Source organism: Cebus imitator, unplaced genomic scaffold (assembly GCF_001604975.1).
Source record: "Cebus imitator isolate Cc_AM_T3 unplaced genomic scaffold, Cebus_imitator-1.0 Scaffold531, whole genome shotgun sequence".
NCBI lineage: Eukaryota > Metazoa > Chordata > Mammalia > Primates > Cebidae > Cebus > Cebus imitator.
Genome location: NW_016107846.1, coordinates 1,266,269 through 1,285,962, shown reverse-complemented (window position 1 = coordinate 1,285,962; position 19,694 = coordinate 1,266,269). Strand labels below are relative to the sequence as shown.

At 37.1% G+C, this 19,694-nt stretch overlaps 1 protein-coding gene across 1 annotated transcript in view; it reads right to left on the bottom strand.

The window, feature by feature from the left end:
• LOC108293307 (phenylalanine--tRNA ligase, mitochondrial) overlaps positions 1-19,694 on the bottom strand; it is a 146,252-nt gene that overhangs the window by 27,657 nt on the left and 98,901 nt on the right. Inside the window, exon 2 of the mRNA XM_017514644.2 lies at positions 8,429-9,061. Coding sequence (XP_017370133.1) covers positions 8,429-9,040 — 612 coding nt within the window. The 5' untranslated portion in view covers positions 9,041-9,061. The remainder of the gene's footprint in view (positions 1-8,428; positions 9,062-19,694) is intronic.

The window sequence follows — 19,694 nt, the reverse complement described above, 5'->3', positions numbered from 1 at the left end:
GGTGGACCTGTCAAATACTTGAAATCCACCGTTCTTTGCAAACTAATTGTCTCCAATGTTTTGTAAAAATGTTGCTTTGAAGCTATAGAACAGTGGTTCTCAAACATTTAACGCTCGAAATCCTTCTACACTCCTAAAAACTATAACATATGGCATTGTTTGCAAAGAATGATATGATGCCTGATTTTATTCACCCTCCTTCCACATCATAAATAATCACTACCTTGATTTTGGTATTTATCATTCCTATGTATTTTTTCACATCTACTTATATGTTTATCTAACTTGAAAAAATATGTGTTTGTGTGTGTAGACAGAGAAATAGAGACAGAGAAAGAATATAAGCAAGTACATGAGAACACACATTGTCGGGCATGTTTTTATTGTTGGGTGTATTTTGAATGTCCGTTTAAAAAGATATGATAGGTTAGTACCACTCATGGTGTACTTGTTTCCCTCGAGATTGCATTAAAACCTCATCCACGTTGACACAACTAACTCTAGATCGTTTACATTAATTGCTATCAAGTATTCAATATATAAACACAGCCCATTTTATTTATCTCTGCTTTTCTTGATGGGCATTATTTGAGTCTTTTTAACACATAAAGAAAAAATGCCAAATCACACAGCGTACAATTTTTGTTTTCATCGGAAACTACCAAATTACCCTCCAAAGTGGTGGTAACTACATACACACTCCCAAAAGAAGGGTGTAAGATGGGTGGTTCCTCTAGGCCTTTAGTGTTATAAGGATTATTAAATTTTGCTAATCTGCGGAGTTTGAAATAATATTTGGTTGTTTTAATTTGCATTTTCTTGTTTATCGATGAAACTGGTTCTTGTTTATTAGCCAGTCATGTGCCTTTTTCCATCAATAGGCTATGTTTGCCCAATTTTTCTATCTTAAAAATAAATACACAATAAATCAAATACATAAAAGTGTACGAGTGTGGCATGTTTAAAGAACAGAAAAAGCACACACATGTGTGCTCGCCACCTATGTGCATTTTCAGAAAAGAGAACAGTATCAAAAACCTGGAAGCCTCCTCCATGCCCCTACCTGATCATATATCCTTTCTCATTCCTCACAGAGAGGGCAAAAAAAATTCTTTTTAATTATTCTCTTACTTTCTTTTACAATTTGTCTACATATACATGAAAGCCTAAATAACGCATTGGCTAATTTTGTTTATTTTTTCAACATTCCACTGTAAGCCTCTAGGGCTTTCTTTTTTTGTTTAACACTGTTTTTTTACTCATTCATAATAATGCATATAGTTGTGATTTATTCACTTTCACAGATATATGACACTCACACACCATTGTGTAAAAACACCACAATTAATTTCTCTGTTTTACTCTTGGTAGAAATTTGGGTTGTTCCAGTATTTGGCTAATACTAACAGTGCTATGAACACTCTTCACCCATCTCTTGATAAATGAAATGCACTCAAGAATGCTCTGAAATCCGTGCTTGAGAGTAAAACTTTAGGAGGGGGTTTTGATACCTCCTAGAGCAATCCATGGTTCCACGTCTTGGTGTTGCCAGACATTTTCCTACTGGATTCTTTTTTTTCATCCTGAGACTTTCTTTTACATAATCATTATCAATCTCCTGTCAGCTATACAAATAGCAAACATCTCCACCCAGCAGGTAGAAATGTCTCATTGCATTGATTTTTTTATTAGGAGACTTTCATTAGGCAGATATTTTAATACGATGTAGCCAACTGTAGCATTTTTTTCCTTTATGGCTTTTTCTTAAGAATTCTCATGTTTAAGATATTATATTCTATCAAAGTAAAAATAATAATCTCCTATAGTTTCTACTGAAAGTTTTAAAGATTTCTTTCTCATAAAAAATTATTAATCCATCCATTTGATGGATTTAGTGTGAGGCAGACATCCATTGTTTTCCTATAGAGATGATTGTCTCTGAACAATTAATGTAGAATCCATCACCTCCCCACTTATATGATATCACTTAGATTTTATAAGTTCTCAAATATGAAGTGGAGCTGTTTCATCATTCTCTATCCAATCAGAAGTATAAGTCTTAATACCTGGGGATCTTCCTATAAATTTTTAAATTAGTCCCTCAATTTTTCCAAAATACTCAGTGGAAATTTTGGCTGGATTCGTGCTGAATTTGTAGATTAATTCTGAATGAATTTGCATCTTCATGATATTGTTTTCCTAACTATGAATCTACAAACATGATAAATCTATCATTCTTATTTTCTTCTATATCTTTTAATAATATTTAACAGGCTGGACGTGGTGGCTCATGCCTGTAATCCCAGCACTTTGGGAGGCCAAGGTGGGTGGATCACGAGGTCAGGAATTCGAGACCAGCCTAACCAACGTGGTAAAACCCCATCTCTAAAAATAAATAATAAAAATAAAAATAATAATATTTAACAATTTTATCAATAAATATCTTAAACATCTGATACAAGATTTATACCCAGGTACTAAAATATTATATTTAGTACTATCAATAAAATGTGTTAGTACATTTTCTAATTGGTTCATACTTATGTATAAAAACATTAATTTTTCTATATTGTCCTTGAATCCAACAACTTTGTTGAATTGTCTTATTAGATCTATTAGTTGATCAGTATATTCTATTTATTTTCTAGGTAGACCATCAAATCATCTACAAATAAAGCAGTTTTATCTATGTTTTCCAATGCTTACTATGCCTTCTATTTCTCTTTCTGGCTTACTGCATAAGCTAGAATTTACCACATAATGATGAACAGTGACAGCAGGGAATCAGAATTGTGGCTAATTTGGATAGAAATGTTTAGAATGATTCATCATGAATTATGTTTACTGTAAGCACTTCCTAGATTTCATTTATAAAGTCAAGAAAGTTTCCTTCTATTCCTAACTTGCTAAAAGATTTTATCATGAGTCATTAACGTCACCAAATGCTTTTTTAATGTCATGAGACATTAAATGCGATCAAAGTATTTTTCTACATCTACTGAGATGATCACATGCTTTTTCTCCTTTATCAGTTAATATAGTATAATGTAACGTATGTACAATAATAATGGGTAGGACACAATAAATCAATGCATTGAATTTTTAAATACTTCACTTAATAATTATCTGTTCATTAAAAAAGAACGATCTACGTTCATAAACATGAAACTTTTAAAGTTTTCTTTCTTGTCTAGTTTGGATATTAACATGTCTAACCTCATAAAATGAACTTGATAGGTCTCTGTTTCTATGCTCTGAAACAAACTGTATAAGTAATTCATGATTTGGTAAAAACTCGTATAAAATCATCTGAGGCTGATGGATGAAAGGCTAATTCTAGAGTTAATTGCTTTCAGTTTTCTACTGCATGTAATGCATGCTTTTATCTTGAATTTATCCTGCACTCGTTTTTTATATTAATAGTTATCTTCCCCATGAAAGCAAGGACAATCTCGTGACTGTCTGATATCTTCTTACAGTCCTGAATCCCAGTACATGCTCAGCCAACGTTTTCGACTGACTGACTGATTCCAATGTTTTCCTTCAGTCTTTTTCTTTAGCCTTTTACTAGGAAACCTTCAAACATATACACAAATAGAAAGGATGATGATTTCTCTGCATCCAACACCGAGTTACAATAATTAACAATTATTAATCCTCTTGCATCCATCTCCAAATGCCTAATCCACCTCCCCATATTGTTTTGAAGAATATCACAGACATCAGATCATGGAAAAGGACTTTATAAAAATACAGTACCATTTATCACACCTATAAAATAAAAATTAAAAAAGAACTCAATTTCAAATATTCAATTAGTGTCCAAATTTCCAATGGTCTCAAATGTCATGGTTTTTTTTCTTTAAAAATAGATAGGATCCACACATGGTGATTAATTGATCTGTCTTTATTTTAATCTACGGGTATCATTTGCATCGTTCTTATTTTTCTTGAAATTATTTGAAGAGATTAGGTCATTTATACCATATAGCAGTGCTTCTCAAACCATAGTAAAGGAATAGTTTTAGATTTCCAGTGGATCACAAACTGATACATGGGCCTACTGCTGCTACTTAGACTGGGCACACACAACTCACCAAGAGTATTTAAGGACACTTGAACCCATCCACACACTGTTCAACAAAATAAGTCCATTAATAACATGCTTCAATATAATGGCGTAAACATTTCTAAACACTTAGCTTTGGTTAAACGTTTCTAAATACTTACTTTTGAGTTCCCTATTTATTTCATTCAGCAGATCACATCTCCATTAGACCTGCTACACAATTTCCCACAGCCTAAATATGTCCTGGAAATACGGTAGCTGGGTCTAGAGAATTAATCAGACTCAAGTCCAGCATTTTAGGGAAGACTCTATAGTGGGCATTGTATCCTTCCTTCAGGAGACATGTTAGTGTGGTTGCCCCTCTGTGACGTTAGTAGTCACTAATGAACAGTGATACTGGTACTTCAAGTCCAAGCCTCTCCAGAAATCTGATTGTGGGAAGCCTGTGCTCCGAGAGAACACTAAGGAAGCTCTCCTTTTCTCAGGCACCACTGTGTCCCTGTGCTACCTGTTTCTGATACAGTGCAGAACTCCTGGCTATTCATTGTGACTTCCGACGCATTTGTAATAGGGAGAACTTGTCACCTACTTGTGTTGTAGATGTTGTCTGTGGTTTTTGTTTTTGCTATTCTAGTTGCTCTATCAATTTGGTAACACTTGGAGATACTCAAAAACTATACACCCACCTCCATTTCACATTTTTTGTAATAAAGTCATTTTCAGCATCATAAATTGAACACTTAATTTGATGATTTCCATTTTCAATTTTTAAAATAAATGGATCTAAAGCAAAAGGTACCACACGTACCCTTTTAGCTACACATTATCTTTTTTTTTTTTTTTTTTTNAATGTTAACTGTGATCCTACTGCTTAGGAGGGGAGTATCAAGTTTCTCCATAATGAAGTGACCATGGTTCCCCACATTTGAGCAGTTCAAAGTATTTTCACTGCTGGTCAGTGATAAGTAATTTGCAATTTATTGCTAATATTTCTCTTTAACCCATGAATCTATACTTGTATATTTTTAAATTTCTGAGAATATGGAACATATTACTTATCCTTTCTTATTGCTCTCTACATAAACTATGTTGAAGCCAGGCAGGCAAAGCTCTATTTTTGTTGCTGATTCTTTGACATTTGTTTGCCTTCGACTGTCAATTAGTAATGCATAAGTAATTTTTAGAAATCCATTTGACTATATAGTTCTGACATTTGCATATAAAACTCCATGTGTGTGCATGGGTCTGCATGTGTGTTTACACACATATATAATTGTGTGTATGTGTGTATATATATATGGCTTCCAAATTTTAAAAATAAATATAAGTCAAGCTTGTTAACCATCTGTTCAGATTGTCCGTACCTTTACTCATTTTATCATCTTAACCCATTGGTTTCTGACTGAGTTCACTTAAAATCTTCTAACATGGTTATAAATTTGTCAAGCTTAACTTTTAATTCTTCAGTTTTGCTTTATGTACCTTTATGTTAAATACATAAACATTATTAATTCATAAAGTTTTCTGATTGATGTATTATCCCTCTTTGCTACTGCACTTTTTTCATAAATTCTATTTGATAAAATATTAATATTGCTGTACCAACTTTTTTTGGGAACTATTTGCTTAATATATCTTCTTCCTGCCCCTTATCTTCACCCTCTGGTGTGGCTTTGTTTCAGGTTTCTCTAACTGAAAAATATCCAATCTGATAATGTGTGTCTTTAATTAGTAAGTCTAACCTATTTAAACTCATGAATACTGATGTATGTGGACTTATATCTACATCCTTAATTTGGGGTTTCTATTTACCATACTTTTTTTCAGTGCTTTTTCCTAACATCTGTTAAACTGAGATCATGCTCTACATTCCCCTTTTTCTATTCAAGTCCGTTTGAAATGTATAGATTGTGTTGCAATCTATTTTTTTCTGCAACAGTCTGAAGTCACTCAGTAATTTTATCCCATCCCTAAATATGACAAGAGCCTTAGCAGACTTTCAATACCTATTGATTACTCCCTCCCTCTGATTATTACTGTTAACTAGAGTTTTCATTTTTGATTTTTCAAAATACAAAAGGTTTTTCCCACAATTAATAGCTAGGTGTATATTACTGTGATTCATCCATTTCTATATTTATCATTGTTTCTTTTACCCTGAACCTCTGTATTTACTTTTCTTCTTCCTGAAATACACCTTATAGTGATGAAAGTCATAATTACAAAGATTAAACAAAAGTACTTTAAAAGATAACAAAATTATGAAATTGTCTCTGTAACATTATTACAGCTCTAAAAATCGTATTCATAGTGAAATAAACGGAAAGAAGAAAAAGCATTTTGTTTAGAGTTAAGATTAGGTCAGAGTCTTACCAACACTTTAGTTGAGGTTAGGAATTCAGAAAGCACTACCCGCTTCTGACTACACTTTCCATACCATTCTTGGAACCAAAACTCCCCTTTGGGTCATAAGCGGATCCCACACTCAAAGGAGTTTCATGGAAAAAAAAAAAAAAAAAGCAGAATTCAGAAAAATAGGCCATGAATTCAGAAGACCTGAGTTCCAGGTTTAGCCATGTTACCAATTGCTTCAGCAACTTTGGATAAGTCACTAAATCTTTCAGGACCTCATTCCTCAAAGTCAAAATTATCTACCTTATGACGTTTTTAGTAAGAGGAATAAATGAAGCAATGAACATGGATGTACCTTATATCAGAAGATTAGATACATACATACACATGCACATAAATTTCTAACTATAAGCAGAATATACAATAGCATTAACAGTTTAGTAATTTGTGCTAACTGCTAAATTGGACTGCGCTCAAAACAAATAGGAAACAAGGTGAAGGCTAATTTCCTACCCACTTCCTACTTCCCATCTTCTGTGGCAGCCTTGATTTTCCCCCCATTAAAATGCCAGAAGTGCCTGGCAGTTTTCATTGCCTCTTTCGTGGCATGCAGGCTTACAAGTCAGTGCACACAGTCCTTTCTTACTCGTTTAATGAGGTAAGCTGGGCTGAGCACCTGTCTGCTACTGTGACCCGGACGTCATATTACTGCCATCACAGCTCCTCTTGCACATTAATCTTAAATGGCATTCTATCGCTTGTTATATTTCCCAGATTTTGACCTATCTTTGTTCATCTCATTTTAGTTCCCTAATAAATGTACATCTTTATTAATCATTATTATTCCTAACTTTGAAAATAGCTATTCCAAGAAATGAGAATGCTCATTTAAGACACCCAGAGATCCAGCATGGATGGCCTTTTTGTATAAGGCTAACCTATGACTGTATTATCAGAGTCACAAAATAATAGCACATTCAGAAGGAAACAGAAAGAAAAAGGAGAGAAGGGGAGGGCAGCCCTGTTCAGTTTTCTCCTGGTATATGATTATTGAATACAACAAAACAATGGTTACTTATTAGCCTAAGGATGGTACACTATTTGTTTTCATATTAATAACTCATTTAGCTTATGTTGGCAGGAGAGATTTTTGTGGCAATAATAATTCCTCCTGTTCCAAAGAACGTGTCTGGAGGGAAAACTGCTAAAGAAGTAAAATGAAATACACCCTGTGCTTAGTTAAATGAATTTGTTTCTTATATAAAAATAGAGATGGTTTTTAAAAAGTGAGTGAGGGACAAGTAGTATGGTAAGTTTTTGGGAAATGGAATCAAGCTTTTAGGATTTTCATAATTTGTAAAAAAAAAAAAAAAAATGTACACGACATATTAGGATAACATCTAACAACTGCAAGGAGCTGGAGAAAACGTTCCATGCATCCAAACATACACTTCAAGAATAGCAGCAATTAAGACATCCCATAGCAACATGCAAAGTTAGGGAGAGTCAGGAAAGAGCCTGGAGACAAGACACAGTTGACAGCCCAAGCCAATAAATCACCAGACCCCTAAGGTACCTAAGAAATTCATTTCTCTCTAACAGTATGAAAACATAATTTACTTCTCCTAACAGAACTAAGAATGACCTGACCACAGGCTTCCGTGTTGCCTCTTCAGCCATCCTGGATTAAAGGCGAATTTGAGCTACAGACTATTCTCCATTCATAAGATGTAACCCAGAGAAAGGCAGGTCAGTATTGAGAGAAAGGATAAGGACAGACAACTGAAAACTAAGGCTTACCAATTTCTGTAGTTACTAACACAACAAATCAGTCAAAAAATACTGAGGCACACCTATACACAAGATGTCATTAAGGATGGATGATTTATGAAGGCAAAATAAGACAAGCAAGGATGACTATACTGGTCTCATTGAGCTAATTGCCAGTGACCTCAACAGAAAACATCAATGACATCCTTCAACAATGAGAAACATCTCAAGACTCACCTCATGCTTGGAGAAGAGCCGCACAGCCTCCAGCTGGTGGAAAACAGGGTAGTGCTGGGAGTCAATCTGGTCACGCCTGTAGACATCACCCACCACCAGGAAGGCATCCAGCCCTGCGTGCAGCAAGTCCCACTGGTGTGCAGATGTGTGCGCTCTCAGCATGTGAGTCCGATTCAGGTAATAGTTGTCCCCCTTCTTCCTGCTGGGGTGCTCAGCTGGGATGAGTAGGCTGTCAAAGTTCTGCCAGGTCGTGACCACTGGGGAAAGGTTGTCGTGGACAGAGAACAACGGGGTCCCGGAGCGGCCCACATACTGTCTGTAGAAGTGGTCCTTCACCCGCTCCTTGATCAGCCACAGAGGGTGATGCTGCTGGTTGTGCAGGTTCCTGCCAACCCTGGCGAGGACCTTCTGGGTGAGGTTGCTGTGGTCGTCCTGCGGGTAGGATTTGCCCAGCAGCTCCACCACACTGCCTGGGGCTCTCAGGGCAACACACTGTACTGCAGCAGGCCTCGAGCCCCAGGCCTGATGCTGATGGCCTCTGGAGATGTGACCGGCCTTACTCATCAGGTAGACATATGCATGAGAACCTCTCCTGAGAGCTGAGCCCACCATTGTAGAAACTTCTCACGGGTTCTGGAAAGAGCATACGGGCCAAACACAAGTCAGGTGTCACTCTATGTAAAGCGAGTGTGTTCTGTGTGTCTCCCACCAGCTCCCTCTTAAACTACTGCCATATCTCCCCAACTACGACCTCCAAACAGCGGAAAGAGCCAATTAAATATACCTGCTGATGGACGTGTGATACTTAATGCACTAAATCAAAAGATTTAGATCTAAAAGATTTAGATCACTTTTAGATATAAATCTTTTTAGATCCCTAATCTCCAGTTGTCCTTCCTTTCTCATTCAGATTCTTGGCTTTGTAGAGAATCTCCTTTATTATGTTATCATGTCCTGAACTCATGATGTGGAAAAAAATTTTAAATGTGACAACCTGTACATTGGAAACCAAAAAACTTTAGAGGGATCACCTAAAATACAGGACTTAATTGTATCCTAGTAAGGGTCCCACTAACACAGGAAGCAAATGATTGGCTAGAGGCCTCTGAAGGAGAGAGGAAGATTGTAAGAAGAGAAGAGATTATAAGAGCCATCCTTCACATTTCTGCCATTCATTCTTATAACTATAGAGTTCTCCTTATCTTTGACATAGCATAACTTCTGGATTACTTCACTAGATCACAAAGTGACATTACTAATTTTTTTTAAAAGTTTTAAACAAAATACATCACTTTAGATTGTGATTAACTTTAATATTTTAAAAATAAAATAGAAACCCTAAGAAAATGTTATACGAAGTCATAGACTATACCAATGGACAGCTGAAACTATTTTTCTAAATGCAAACCTTCTCACATCTGGTCATGTCGTTTGAACGTAATATCTTTGTGGCATACTCTCAATTACAACTTTTCTTGGTAAAAGGGCAAATTTCTACTATACACCCACAATTAACCAGAAACAAGACGAAACTTGTTGGGAAAGAGTGACAGAGCAGCCAGAAGACAGAGCACTGACCTAGATTTTTAAGTAAATAAAATGCCTAGAATTTAATAAAATCACCAAACTTTACAGCTGAAAGTCACCTCTGATGTCATCTAGTATAGGCAGTTCAAGTCACAAATGAGTGAGAAGGACCTAAGTATAACTGACGAAATGCTAACACAGGGGAAGAGTTCAATAAGACAACACAAAGGGCTGTGGTCACTCACATAGTGTTTTCTCCCCACTCCCACAGAAGCCAGTTTTAAACCCACTCAGGGATCCCAGTGAGAGTCTTGAGATGTCACATCCCAATGTTCATAAATAATTTACGTACATAAACTTACATTATAAAAATCAGTCTTCTAAAATGTGGACTTCTTATCTATTGGGCTACTTTAAAGCATATAACTATGTGGCTGTGTTACTTCAAGGGCCATGCAATCGTACCGAGAAAATATACAACTTCGTGATATGAAGCTGCATTAGGAGAGAATTCTATTGTTCCGAGTCACTATCAAAGCACAGTCTGTCCCTGGGCAACACACTCCACCTGACTCAAAATTGGAACTGAGGATATCTAGCTGCAAGTTGAAATGCTGTGCTTGTGTATGATGGCTTATTAGAAGTTGTGCACAGCACCTTTGTCTGAGATTGTCATCCTGTGAGACATTTTCAAAGATACCCAGGAACTCTGGTTTTATTCATTTTTGGCATGATTTTGTCAGAGTTGTTTCAAAAGGGCTTTTGGCTGAGCTTCCACTGAAATGTCTTCCCATCCACAGTGTTCAGTGACTTGTCACTGCAGTGGATATGAATTTTAAATATGCAAATGCAGCCTTACACATCTTACCACAAAGTCAAACTGTTAGGCTATTAGCTACCTAACTCAGCACCCTTGCCAAAACACAAGAAAGCCTTTCTTCCCTCCAAAGGCATATGCCGTTAGACAAAGTTCAGAATTGTTCTGGGAAAGGTGCTTCTGATGCAGTTATTTGTGGGCTTCTGTCAATGCTCTTCCGTTCCAGTTTCACATCCAAACCAAACCCATACTTAGGTTCCATTCCCAGGTATGCACCCCAGCCTCGTGTCCCTTCCTTGCTCTCCTGATGCATCCCCAGCTTGCCAATGAAAGTCTGATGTTCTTGTCCTCGTTTTCAGACCTTCTATCTATCTGCTCAGCCCCGCTTACATTCTCCACTGTCATTCGCCTCACCCAGAAAAGTAGGTTATCATCGCTAACAGAGGGAGATGGATGACTAGGGGAGCTTTCCCACTTCTATTTGAGAAGTGACTTCCTTTCCTTCTACCTCTATCAAATTTCTCTGTAAAAAATATATCATCTGGAAATACATAAGACACCCAGGAGGATAACATCATCGACATTCATACTTCTACAAATACACTGTTCTTCCACTTTATCCCTTCAACAGTTCTGTGATGTAGGCAGTGTTCTTAACCATTTTACCAACAAGGTACAGCAAGCTCATAAAGATCAAGTAACTAGCATAAATTCATATGCCTAGCTAACCATGAGACAAAGTTCAGAATTCTGAGCAATTCTATAGCTGACCCTCGACAACATGGATTGAACTGTGTGAATCCACATATATGCAGATTCTTTCCAATAACAGTTACACTGAGGGTGCCTGCCTCTCCTGCCTCCCCTTCCACCTCCTCTACCTCGCCTACCTCTGCCACCCCTGAGAAGGCAAGATCAACCCCTCCTCTTCCTCCTCAGCCTACTCAACGTGAAGATGAGATCTTTAGGATGATCTACTTCCACTTAATAAATAGTAAACATATTTTCTTTCCTCATGATTTTAATAATATTTTCTTTTCTCTAGTTTATTGTAAGAATATAGTATATAATGCCTCTAACATATAATCAGGCTGGGTGTGGTGGCTCACGTCTGTAATCCCAGAACTTTGGGAGGCCGAAGCAGGTGGATCACAAGGTCAGGAGTTCAAGACAAGCCTGGCCAACATAGTGAAATCCCGTCTCTACTAAAAAAAATACAAAAAAATTAGCCAGGCATGGTGGCAAGTGCTTGTAGTCCCAGCTACTAGGGAGGCTGAGGTAGGAGAATCACTTGAACCCAGGAAGTGGAGGTTGCAGTGAGCCGAAATCACACCACTGCACTCCAGCTTGGGCAACAGAGTGAGACTTTGTCTCAAAAAAAATATGTGTTAATCATTTATGTTATCAGTAAAGCCTCCAATTAACAACGGGCTATTAGTAGTTAAGTTCTGGGTAAATCAAAAGGTATATGTGAATTTTCAACTGACTGAGGGAGGGAAATCAGTGCCTCCTAACCCCCAGTCAAGTGCATTTCTTGGTAGGGTGTAGTGGCTCATGTCTATGATCCTAACACTTTGGAAAGCCCAGGCGGAGACCCAGAAGTTCGAGAGCAGCCTGGGCAACATGGCAAGACCCTGTCTACACACACACACACACACACACACACACACACACACAAATCCTTTAATATATTAGCCGGGTATGGTGGCACACACCTATAGTCCCAGTTACTGGGGAGCTAAGGCAGGAGGATTGCATGAGCCCAGGAGTTCAAGGCTGCAATGAGCCATGATCATACCACTGCACTCCAGCCTGGGTGACAGAGTGAGACCCTGCCTCATTTAAAAAAAAAAAAGATGATGGCTTGTTGAAAGAACACAGAAAACAACCTGAAGGAATTCCTGATGGCCAAAGCTAGAACAATCTATGCAAAAAAAAAAAAAAAAAAAAAAAAAAAAAAAGAGTATACTTCTCAATCAAAGGTCCAAGACTTCCCCAGAACTTAACTAATAGGCTGTTGTTAATTGGAGGCTTTACTGATAACATAAATGATTAACAAGTTCATCCTTGTTGTCGCAAATCACAGGATTTCCTTCTATCTAAAGGCTGAATAATATTCTATTGTATACACACATCACATTTTCTTTATGCACTCATCTATTGATGGACATTTAGGTTGATCCCACATCTTAGCCATTGTGAATAATCCCGCAGTGAACAAGAGAGTACAGATGTCTCTTTGACATGGAGATTTGATTTCCTACGGATATATACTCAGAAGAACTTGGAGAACTCTGGCTGTCTCTCTCTTGCTCCCTCTCTCTGAATCTTACGTTCCCTCTATTTCTCAACATGAAAATAACATATACCTTGCATTGGTAATAGGAAGGTAAAAAGCACAACAGTATCTTGAAGGAACGTAATAGGCACTCAATAAATGGCAGCTAGTATCATTACTGTTACTATTTCTATCATTACTGTTGGGATACAGCTGCCTGGAATGTCCAAACAGCGGGCATGGTGGTCAAGTCCACTTCTCCACAAGACTGCTCTAAGAAGTAACATTTCAAAAGGTATCTGAAGCATCTGTTACATGGATCACATTTGGATTATTTTGCTTGTTTTTCATTTTGGACACATTCAGAATGCTGTAAGCTTTCTTTATTACTATAAAGCGGCACAGTGACAACAACTAATCAAACACTGAATAAATGTTTCTTGTTAGAATGAATGAGTTTTACAATGGTTTCAACAGTCCTTTCAACCCCTGTCATTCTTGTGTGTAAAGAAAACACTAAGTAGTACACAAACTCTACTGGACTGATTATTTCTCTACAGCATAATTAGCTTAAGGAAAATAGCCAATGGTGAGCAAGCATAACCCATACGTGGTCACCACTATACAAAAGTGTTCAAGCACAATGTATAACCACCAGATGAAATACTCACAGAATTTCTATCAAGAAAAAAATGAAGCTTGGGTTCATTCAACACAATTACACATTTTACTCTACTAAATAACGGTGGGAAAATGGCCAGCTTCCATTAACTTTTACTGATACAAAGGCAAGTCAGTAGAATGCTTTTGTTTCTGCTGACTAGTATGAACAAAAAGAGAACAGCTATAAGCAGGCAGTTTCCTGTATTACTCGGGAGAGTGTGATCAGTGCAACCTTTCTAGAAAGAAATTCAGCACTATCAAGAGACTTAAAACTGTTCATAACTTTGAACAGGGTAATTACCTTCTAGGAATATATCGCAAGGAAATAATGTAAATGAAGACAGAAGTTAAACACAAAGAAGTTTCATTACAGTATTATTTATAATACAAAAAATAAATAAACCACATAAATGTCCCACAACAAGGGAATGATTAAGCAAATTATAGGAGAACCATACAATAAAATATTACGCAGTCGTTAAATAGTCGTTGCAAAGACTTTTAATGATATGACTATATAAAGTGATAAATAGGAGATAAAATTGTATGTACAATATCATCTTAATTCTGTAAATATACATCTACCTATAAACACATGCATATGGTATTTAGAAACCATGAGAAGAACTAGCCAAAAGATTTCATAGCGATTACCCCAGTACTTATTTTCTATTTTATATATTTATATTTCCAAATATTCTAAATATTCATTATATTTTAAATTAAAATTTAAAACCATTGCCCTATTTGACCAAGTTTCAACTGTGCTCTTGGTTTCTGAGTCTCCTTTGGTTCAGGTAATATAAGCATTCCATAGCCTGATCTTGTCTGTTTTGCTAAAAATGTCTTGAATACTGGCTTCAATTTGTCTAAATTCAGAACATCCTCCTGCTACTAACATAACATGATAAATTTTAAACTGTACAAGCTCAGCTCCCTATCCTGGTTACCCTATCCAGACCTTCTTTCTGAGTGGAAGGTTAAAATTTTTCAAAGTTCACGCAAATGAAATCAATTATCAGGGTCAGGGTCACACATTATCTAGATCTCTACCTGGGAGAATACTTAGGGGTTATTCTTAGAGGGACTTTGTTTAATACTCAAAGAATAAGATCACCAGGAGGCCAGCTTGGATGTGCAGAAGAACAGAAAATTCTGGGTCTACACATTGTGGAACTAAACGGGCACCAGGAAAGCCTATCTCCCACTGGCTCTGTTGAAATAAATATAAATAAGATCTTTAAAATGGAAATACTCATATTTTTCATGCCAAATGACCCAGGCAGTAATTACCTGGAGACAGGTGTACATTTCCCACTAGAACACAACCCTTTGAAGGCAGGAGCCATTCATTTTATTGTTTCTATAAGGTGGTCAGGCACAGGAAGTAAGTGCCTAAAGAAAGTACTTCTTCCATGAATGAATTAATGAAAAAAATGAATGAATGGCTCTTATACCACAGTGCTACAATTGTTCCTAGTGAGCTCAAGAAAAACAAGTTGCATCGTACCATTCAACCAATACAGGGCCAAATGGACAGTGCACTTTGAAATCATTAATTTTAAGTAACAGGAAATGCCTGAAAGAAAATTTTAATATATAGTTGTACCAAGAGCACCTCACATTCTTTTCTTGAATTTCATCCATTTAGACTCAATTATTAATTTTCAGAGAATCTGGTGTACCTAATTTCTAGAAATCATTGCATGCCCTCATACAATGACCTTGCTTCTAGATTGGCCATGTTAACAGCCTTGAAGAAGTGAATAACCTCTTTTCTGTGATGGCTTATCAGGGTATGTTTTTCTGATTGATTCTGGAGCAAGTAGGTGACAAAAGGGGAGCCCTCAAGGCAAGAAGCTGCCACTCCCGCACATGAGAGGGTCCACAGCTCAGAACTCCAGCAGCCCCTTACCATTCACAAATGCTCTTGGCTTGCATGGATAAATGTAAGCATTTTTAGGTCCAATGACTATTTACTTATCTATCATTGGTCTCAACAATATATTTAAGGCATGGTTTCTAATTATCAGTAAGAACTTGGCACTGGGCTTCACTGCCCGGGGCACATGGCTTCCATGGGTTGGCAAAGGCTCAATACAATATTAATGAGTATGCCATTTGTCAAGACAATTATGCAAGGACTTCGCAGATGCACAAAGAGGGCAAGCCTTACGAGAGACAGTGCCAGAGCATATGGATCAGAGCCCAAGAAATCCTTTGACACCTTGATCTCCTTTTGCAATAGTTACCTTTTATGCAGACAATGTTTTTTAAAAAAATTAAGTCTAATGGGGAAAAGAGTAGTGAGGGAAGCAATTCTAAAATAATTATTATCTCAATATACAATGCCACCTTCCTCATTAAGAAGAGATATCTTGGCTGAGTGGGGTGGCTCATGCCTGTAAACCCAGCACTTTGGGAGGCCAGGGTGGGCAGATCACCGAAGGTCAGGAGTTCAAGACTAGCCTGACCAACATGGCAAAATCCTGCATGTACTAAAAATACAAAAATTAGCCGGGCACAGTGGTGTGCACCTGTAATCTCAGCTACTCGGGAGGCTGAGGTTAAAAAAAAAAAAAAAGCTTTTCATCACTATAATTCAGTTGAGAAATGACTATCAATACTATTCTCTGTTAATAAATGCCATATGTTCAAGAATGAGGAGATTTGAAGGTGTTCTGTCACACTGGAAACTTCTATACTCATGAGAAACACATCTTGTGACAAGCACAACAACAAATGGAAAAATACAACTTTTAAAAGTTTCTTTTTTAGACCCAAATCATAGTACTTAGTTCCAAAAGAAATTCACTTTGCTTTCATAAGTCAAAAGGTTAGAATGTGTAATTAAATGAATACATAAAAGAATGACTAGAGACCAAAGATGCTACAAAATTAATTTGAGGATAAGTATCTAAAGATATCACCATATTTGGAATTGTGGTGATTCCCAATCATTCTTTTGCTATTTTATTTTTTTACTTTTAAAAAATATCATCAGTTAAAACTAAGTTCATGTTACCAATATTCATTAGTACGAACGCTTTCCAAAACGTATCAGGGAAAAAAATTCCTCTCAATAAATGGAAAAAGCACAATATATTCTCTATCTCTCTCTCTCTCTCTCTCTCTCTCTCTCTCTCTCTCTCTCACACACACACACACACACACACACACACAATATCAAAATCACCCTTCATGCTTTTTAACGTCGCAACAAAATCATTTATTTTTGTTTTTAACAAATGGTATTCACTGAACTATAGTGCTACATATTCCATATTTGGGGAATGTTGGCACAATTACTTATCCACGATATTCAGCATTTAAAAGAATTTTATAATAACCTTACTATATACATTTGTATAACAGTTTTAAAATTAAAAATATTCAGCTAATGAAAAAGAATGAATTTTTCACCCATAAACAATTTAGCAAGCAGAATAGTTACGGCAAGTAAAATTAAATTTTTTTTAAATCAACTCTCTAAACCGCATATTAAAAACCATTTTAAGCAGTTAAAAACATTACTGTGCTACAGAAGAAATAGCCTCCAGATTAAAAAATTCTTTTCTCCTAAATATTCTAAATAAACTGATTATTTATAAGATTTTCTAAATGAAGTCTCCACATGTAAACTCCTGGCTCTTGACAATAGCGCAGCACTTACACAAAGGTTTGGTCAGTCTTTACACTCACAGTTAGCAAGTTCGAGTCTAACAGCCCAAAATATTTCTCTACTACAAATGGTAAAGCAGCAGCATCTTCTCTATGAAGTCTTTCCTTTCTTAGTTCTTTAATCCTTACAACACCGCTATGAAAGACATCCATTAATCTGTGAAAATCCTGCCAGCTGACCCAAAGTACTTAAGAGGCAGCGCACCAGGATTTAAACCAAGTTCACCTGACTCCTACCTGGTTCTATTCCATCCTGCTATTGCCATCGCCTCCCCTCTCCTAATGGATATTAATCTACCTTGCATTTTTCAATAGAGGTCGTCCTAGTAAGTTTTTTATAGAATTTCTTTTTAAATCAAAACACATCTTCCCATTGACATAATTTATAATTCCAGAGACATTTTATCTCTATACAAACCATAACTTTCTGTATATGCTCTCCTCGGGGAAAACTGAGCCATCTCTCCTCTCTTCCCAACTGTCTTCTGTACAAACCTCACTCATGGCACATGAAACACTCACTAAACTTACCAGTGAGGATGCTAGTCCATCTGTCAGATCTTAAGCAACTTGAGGACAGGGACAATATGTCCTCAAGTTGCTTCAGACAATGTTTTGGACAATATGTTTGTCCTTAAAAGGAATGTTTTTCCAAATCAAAAGGAATAAACCCATTATGAAAATTTATGTTATAAATTTCCAAATCACAGTTTAGCTAAGAAAAGATACTATTAACTCACAATGACATTTCCAAAGCTCCATCTTCTTCCCATAGTGGATCTAGTGATGAAGTACTTGAAAAACTAAGCACAGCACTGAAAGAAGTTCATTTAGCAAGTCCTTTGAAAAGATGGCAATCAAACAAGTTTTTCTCTTATAATTCAGAGAAGGTTGTTCTACGCATGGTAAGTCATATCATGAACATAGTGTCAAGATTGCTAGAAGAGTGTAATTCAGGCCTACATATCAGAGTTCCATTAACCCCAAACAGCCCATCATACTGTGCTCTCTGCTAAAATTCTCCTGCTTAAAATAAAGAAAAAAAGCCCTCCACTTCTCTATAATCTGTGTAGGTCTGTTGTAAGGATTAGCAACATATGAAATAATTTAGTTGAAATTTCGAAGTATATAAGAAATAATACATATGCAGTCCATTCTTCTCATCTGCAATAGTACAGTCTATCAAGTTGCTATGACCACTGAATTAGGAAATAGTGAAGCACTGCTCCAAGGGGAAATATACAGTTGGTTTCCTGTGTGCCTTTGGTCACATTTTTGTCAACTAATCAATACATAACCTTGTCTTACTGTGTTTCTGTTTAAAAATATTTAATACATATTATTGACTCATTAACACTGCAGTCACAGCCAATAGCACTATAATGCATACCGAAATGAAGCTCTTACATACATGTTTTCTCTGTAAGATACATCACAGCCTTCTTGCACTTACAGACACTAGACAGCACTTTGCTCAGGTATATCTGTCTAATCTACCTAATCTATCTGTATATCATTTGACAGAGTCACGCTCTATCACCCAGGCTGGAGAGCAATGGCGTGATCTCAGCTCACTACAATCTCTGCCTCCCAGGTTCAAGTGATTCTTGTGCCTCAGCTTCCCGAGTATCTGGGATTACAGGTGTGCACCACCACACTTGGCCAATTTTTTGTTTTCTTAGTAGAGATGAGGTTTCACCATGTTGTCCAGGCTGGTCTCGAACTCCTGGCCTCAGGTAATCCACCCACCTTGGCCTCCCAAATTGCTGCGATTACAGGTGTGAGCCATAGCACCTGGCCCAGTCTGGTCTTCTTTTTTTTATTATTTTTTTTTTGAGACGGAGTTTCGCTCTTGTTACCCAGGCTGGAGTGCAATGGCACAATCTCGGCTCACCGCAACCTCCACCTCCCGGGTTCAAGAAATTCACTGCCTCAGTCTCCCAAGTACCTGGAATTACAGGCGCCTGCCACCACACCTGGATACTTTTTGTACTTTTAGTAGAGACGGGGTTTCACCATCTTGGCCAGGCTGAGTCTTGAACTCCTGACCTATGATCCACCTGCTTCAGCCTCCCAAAGTGCTGGGATTACAGGCATGAGCCACTGTGCCTGGCCCAGTGTGGTCATTTTTAAACAGCAAAATCACCAACAAAAAGCACAGAAAGGCATGAAACGTGACACTAAATAGACCATGAAAAGGATACGTGTTTACGGTGTGAGAGCTGAACATGCCAGAACATCATGCTCATGCTCAACCTCAGCTGGAAGCGTGTGAATCGGGCAACTCAGATTTATTCCCC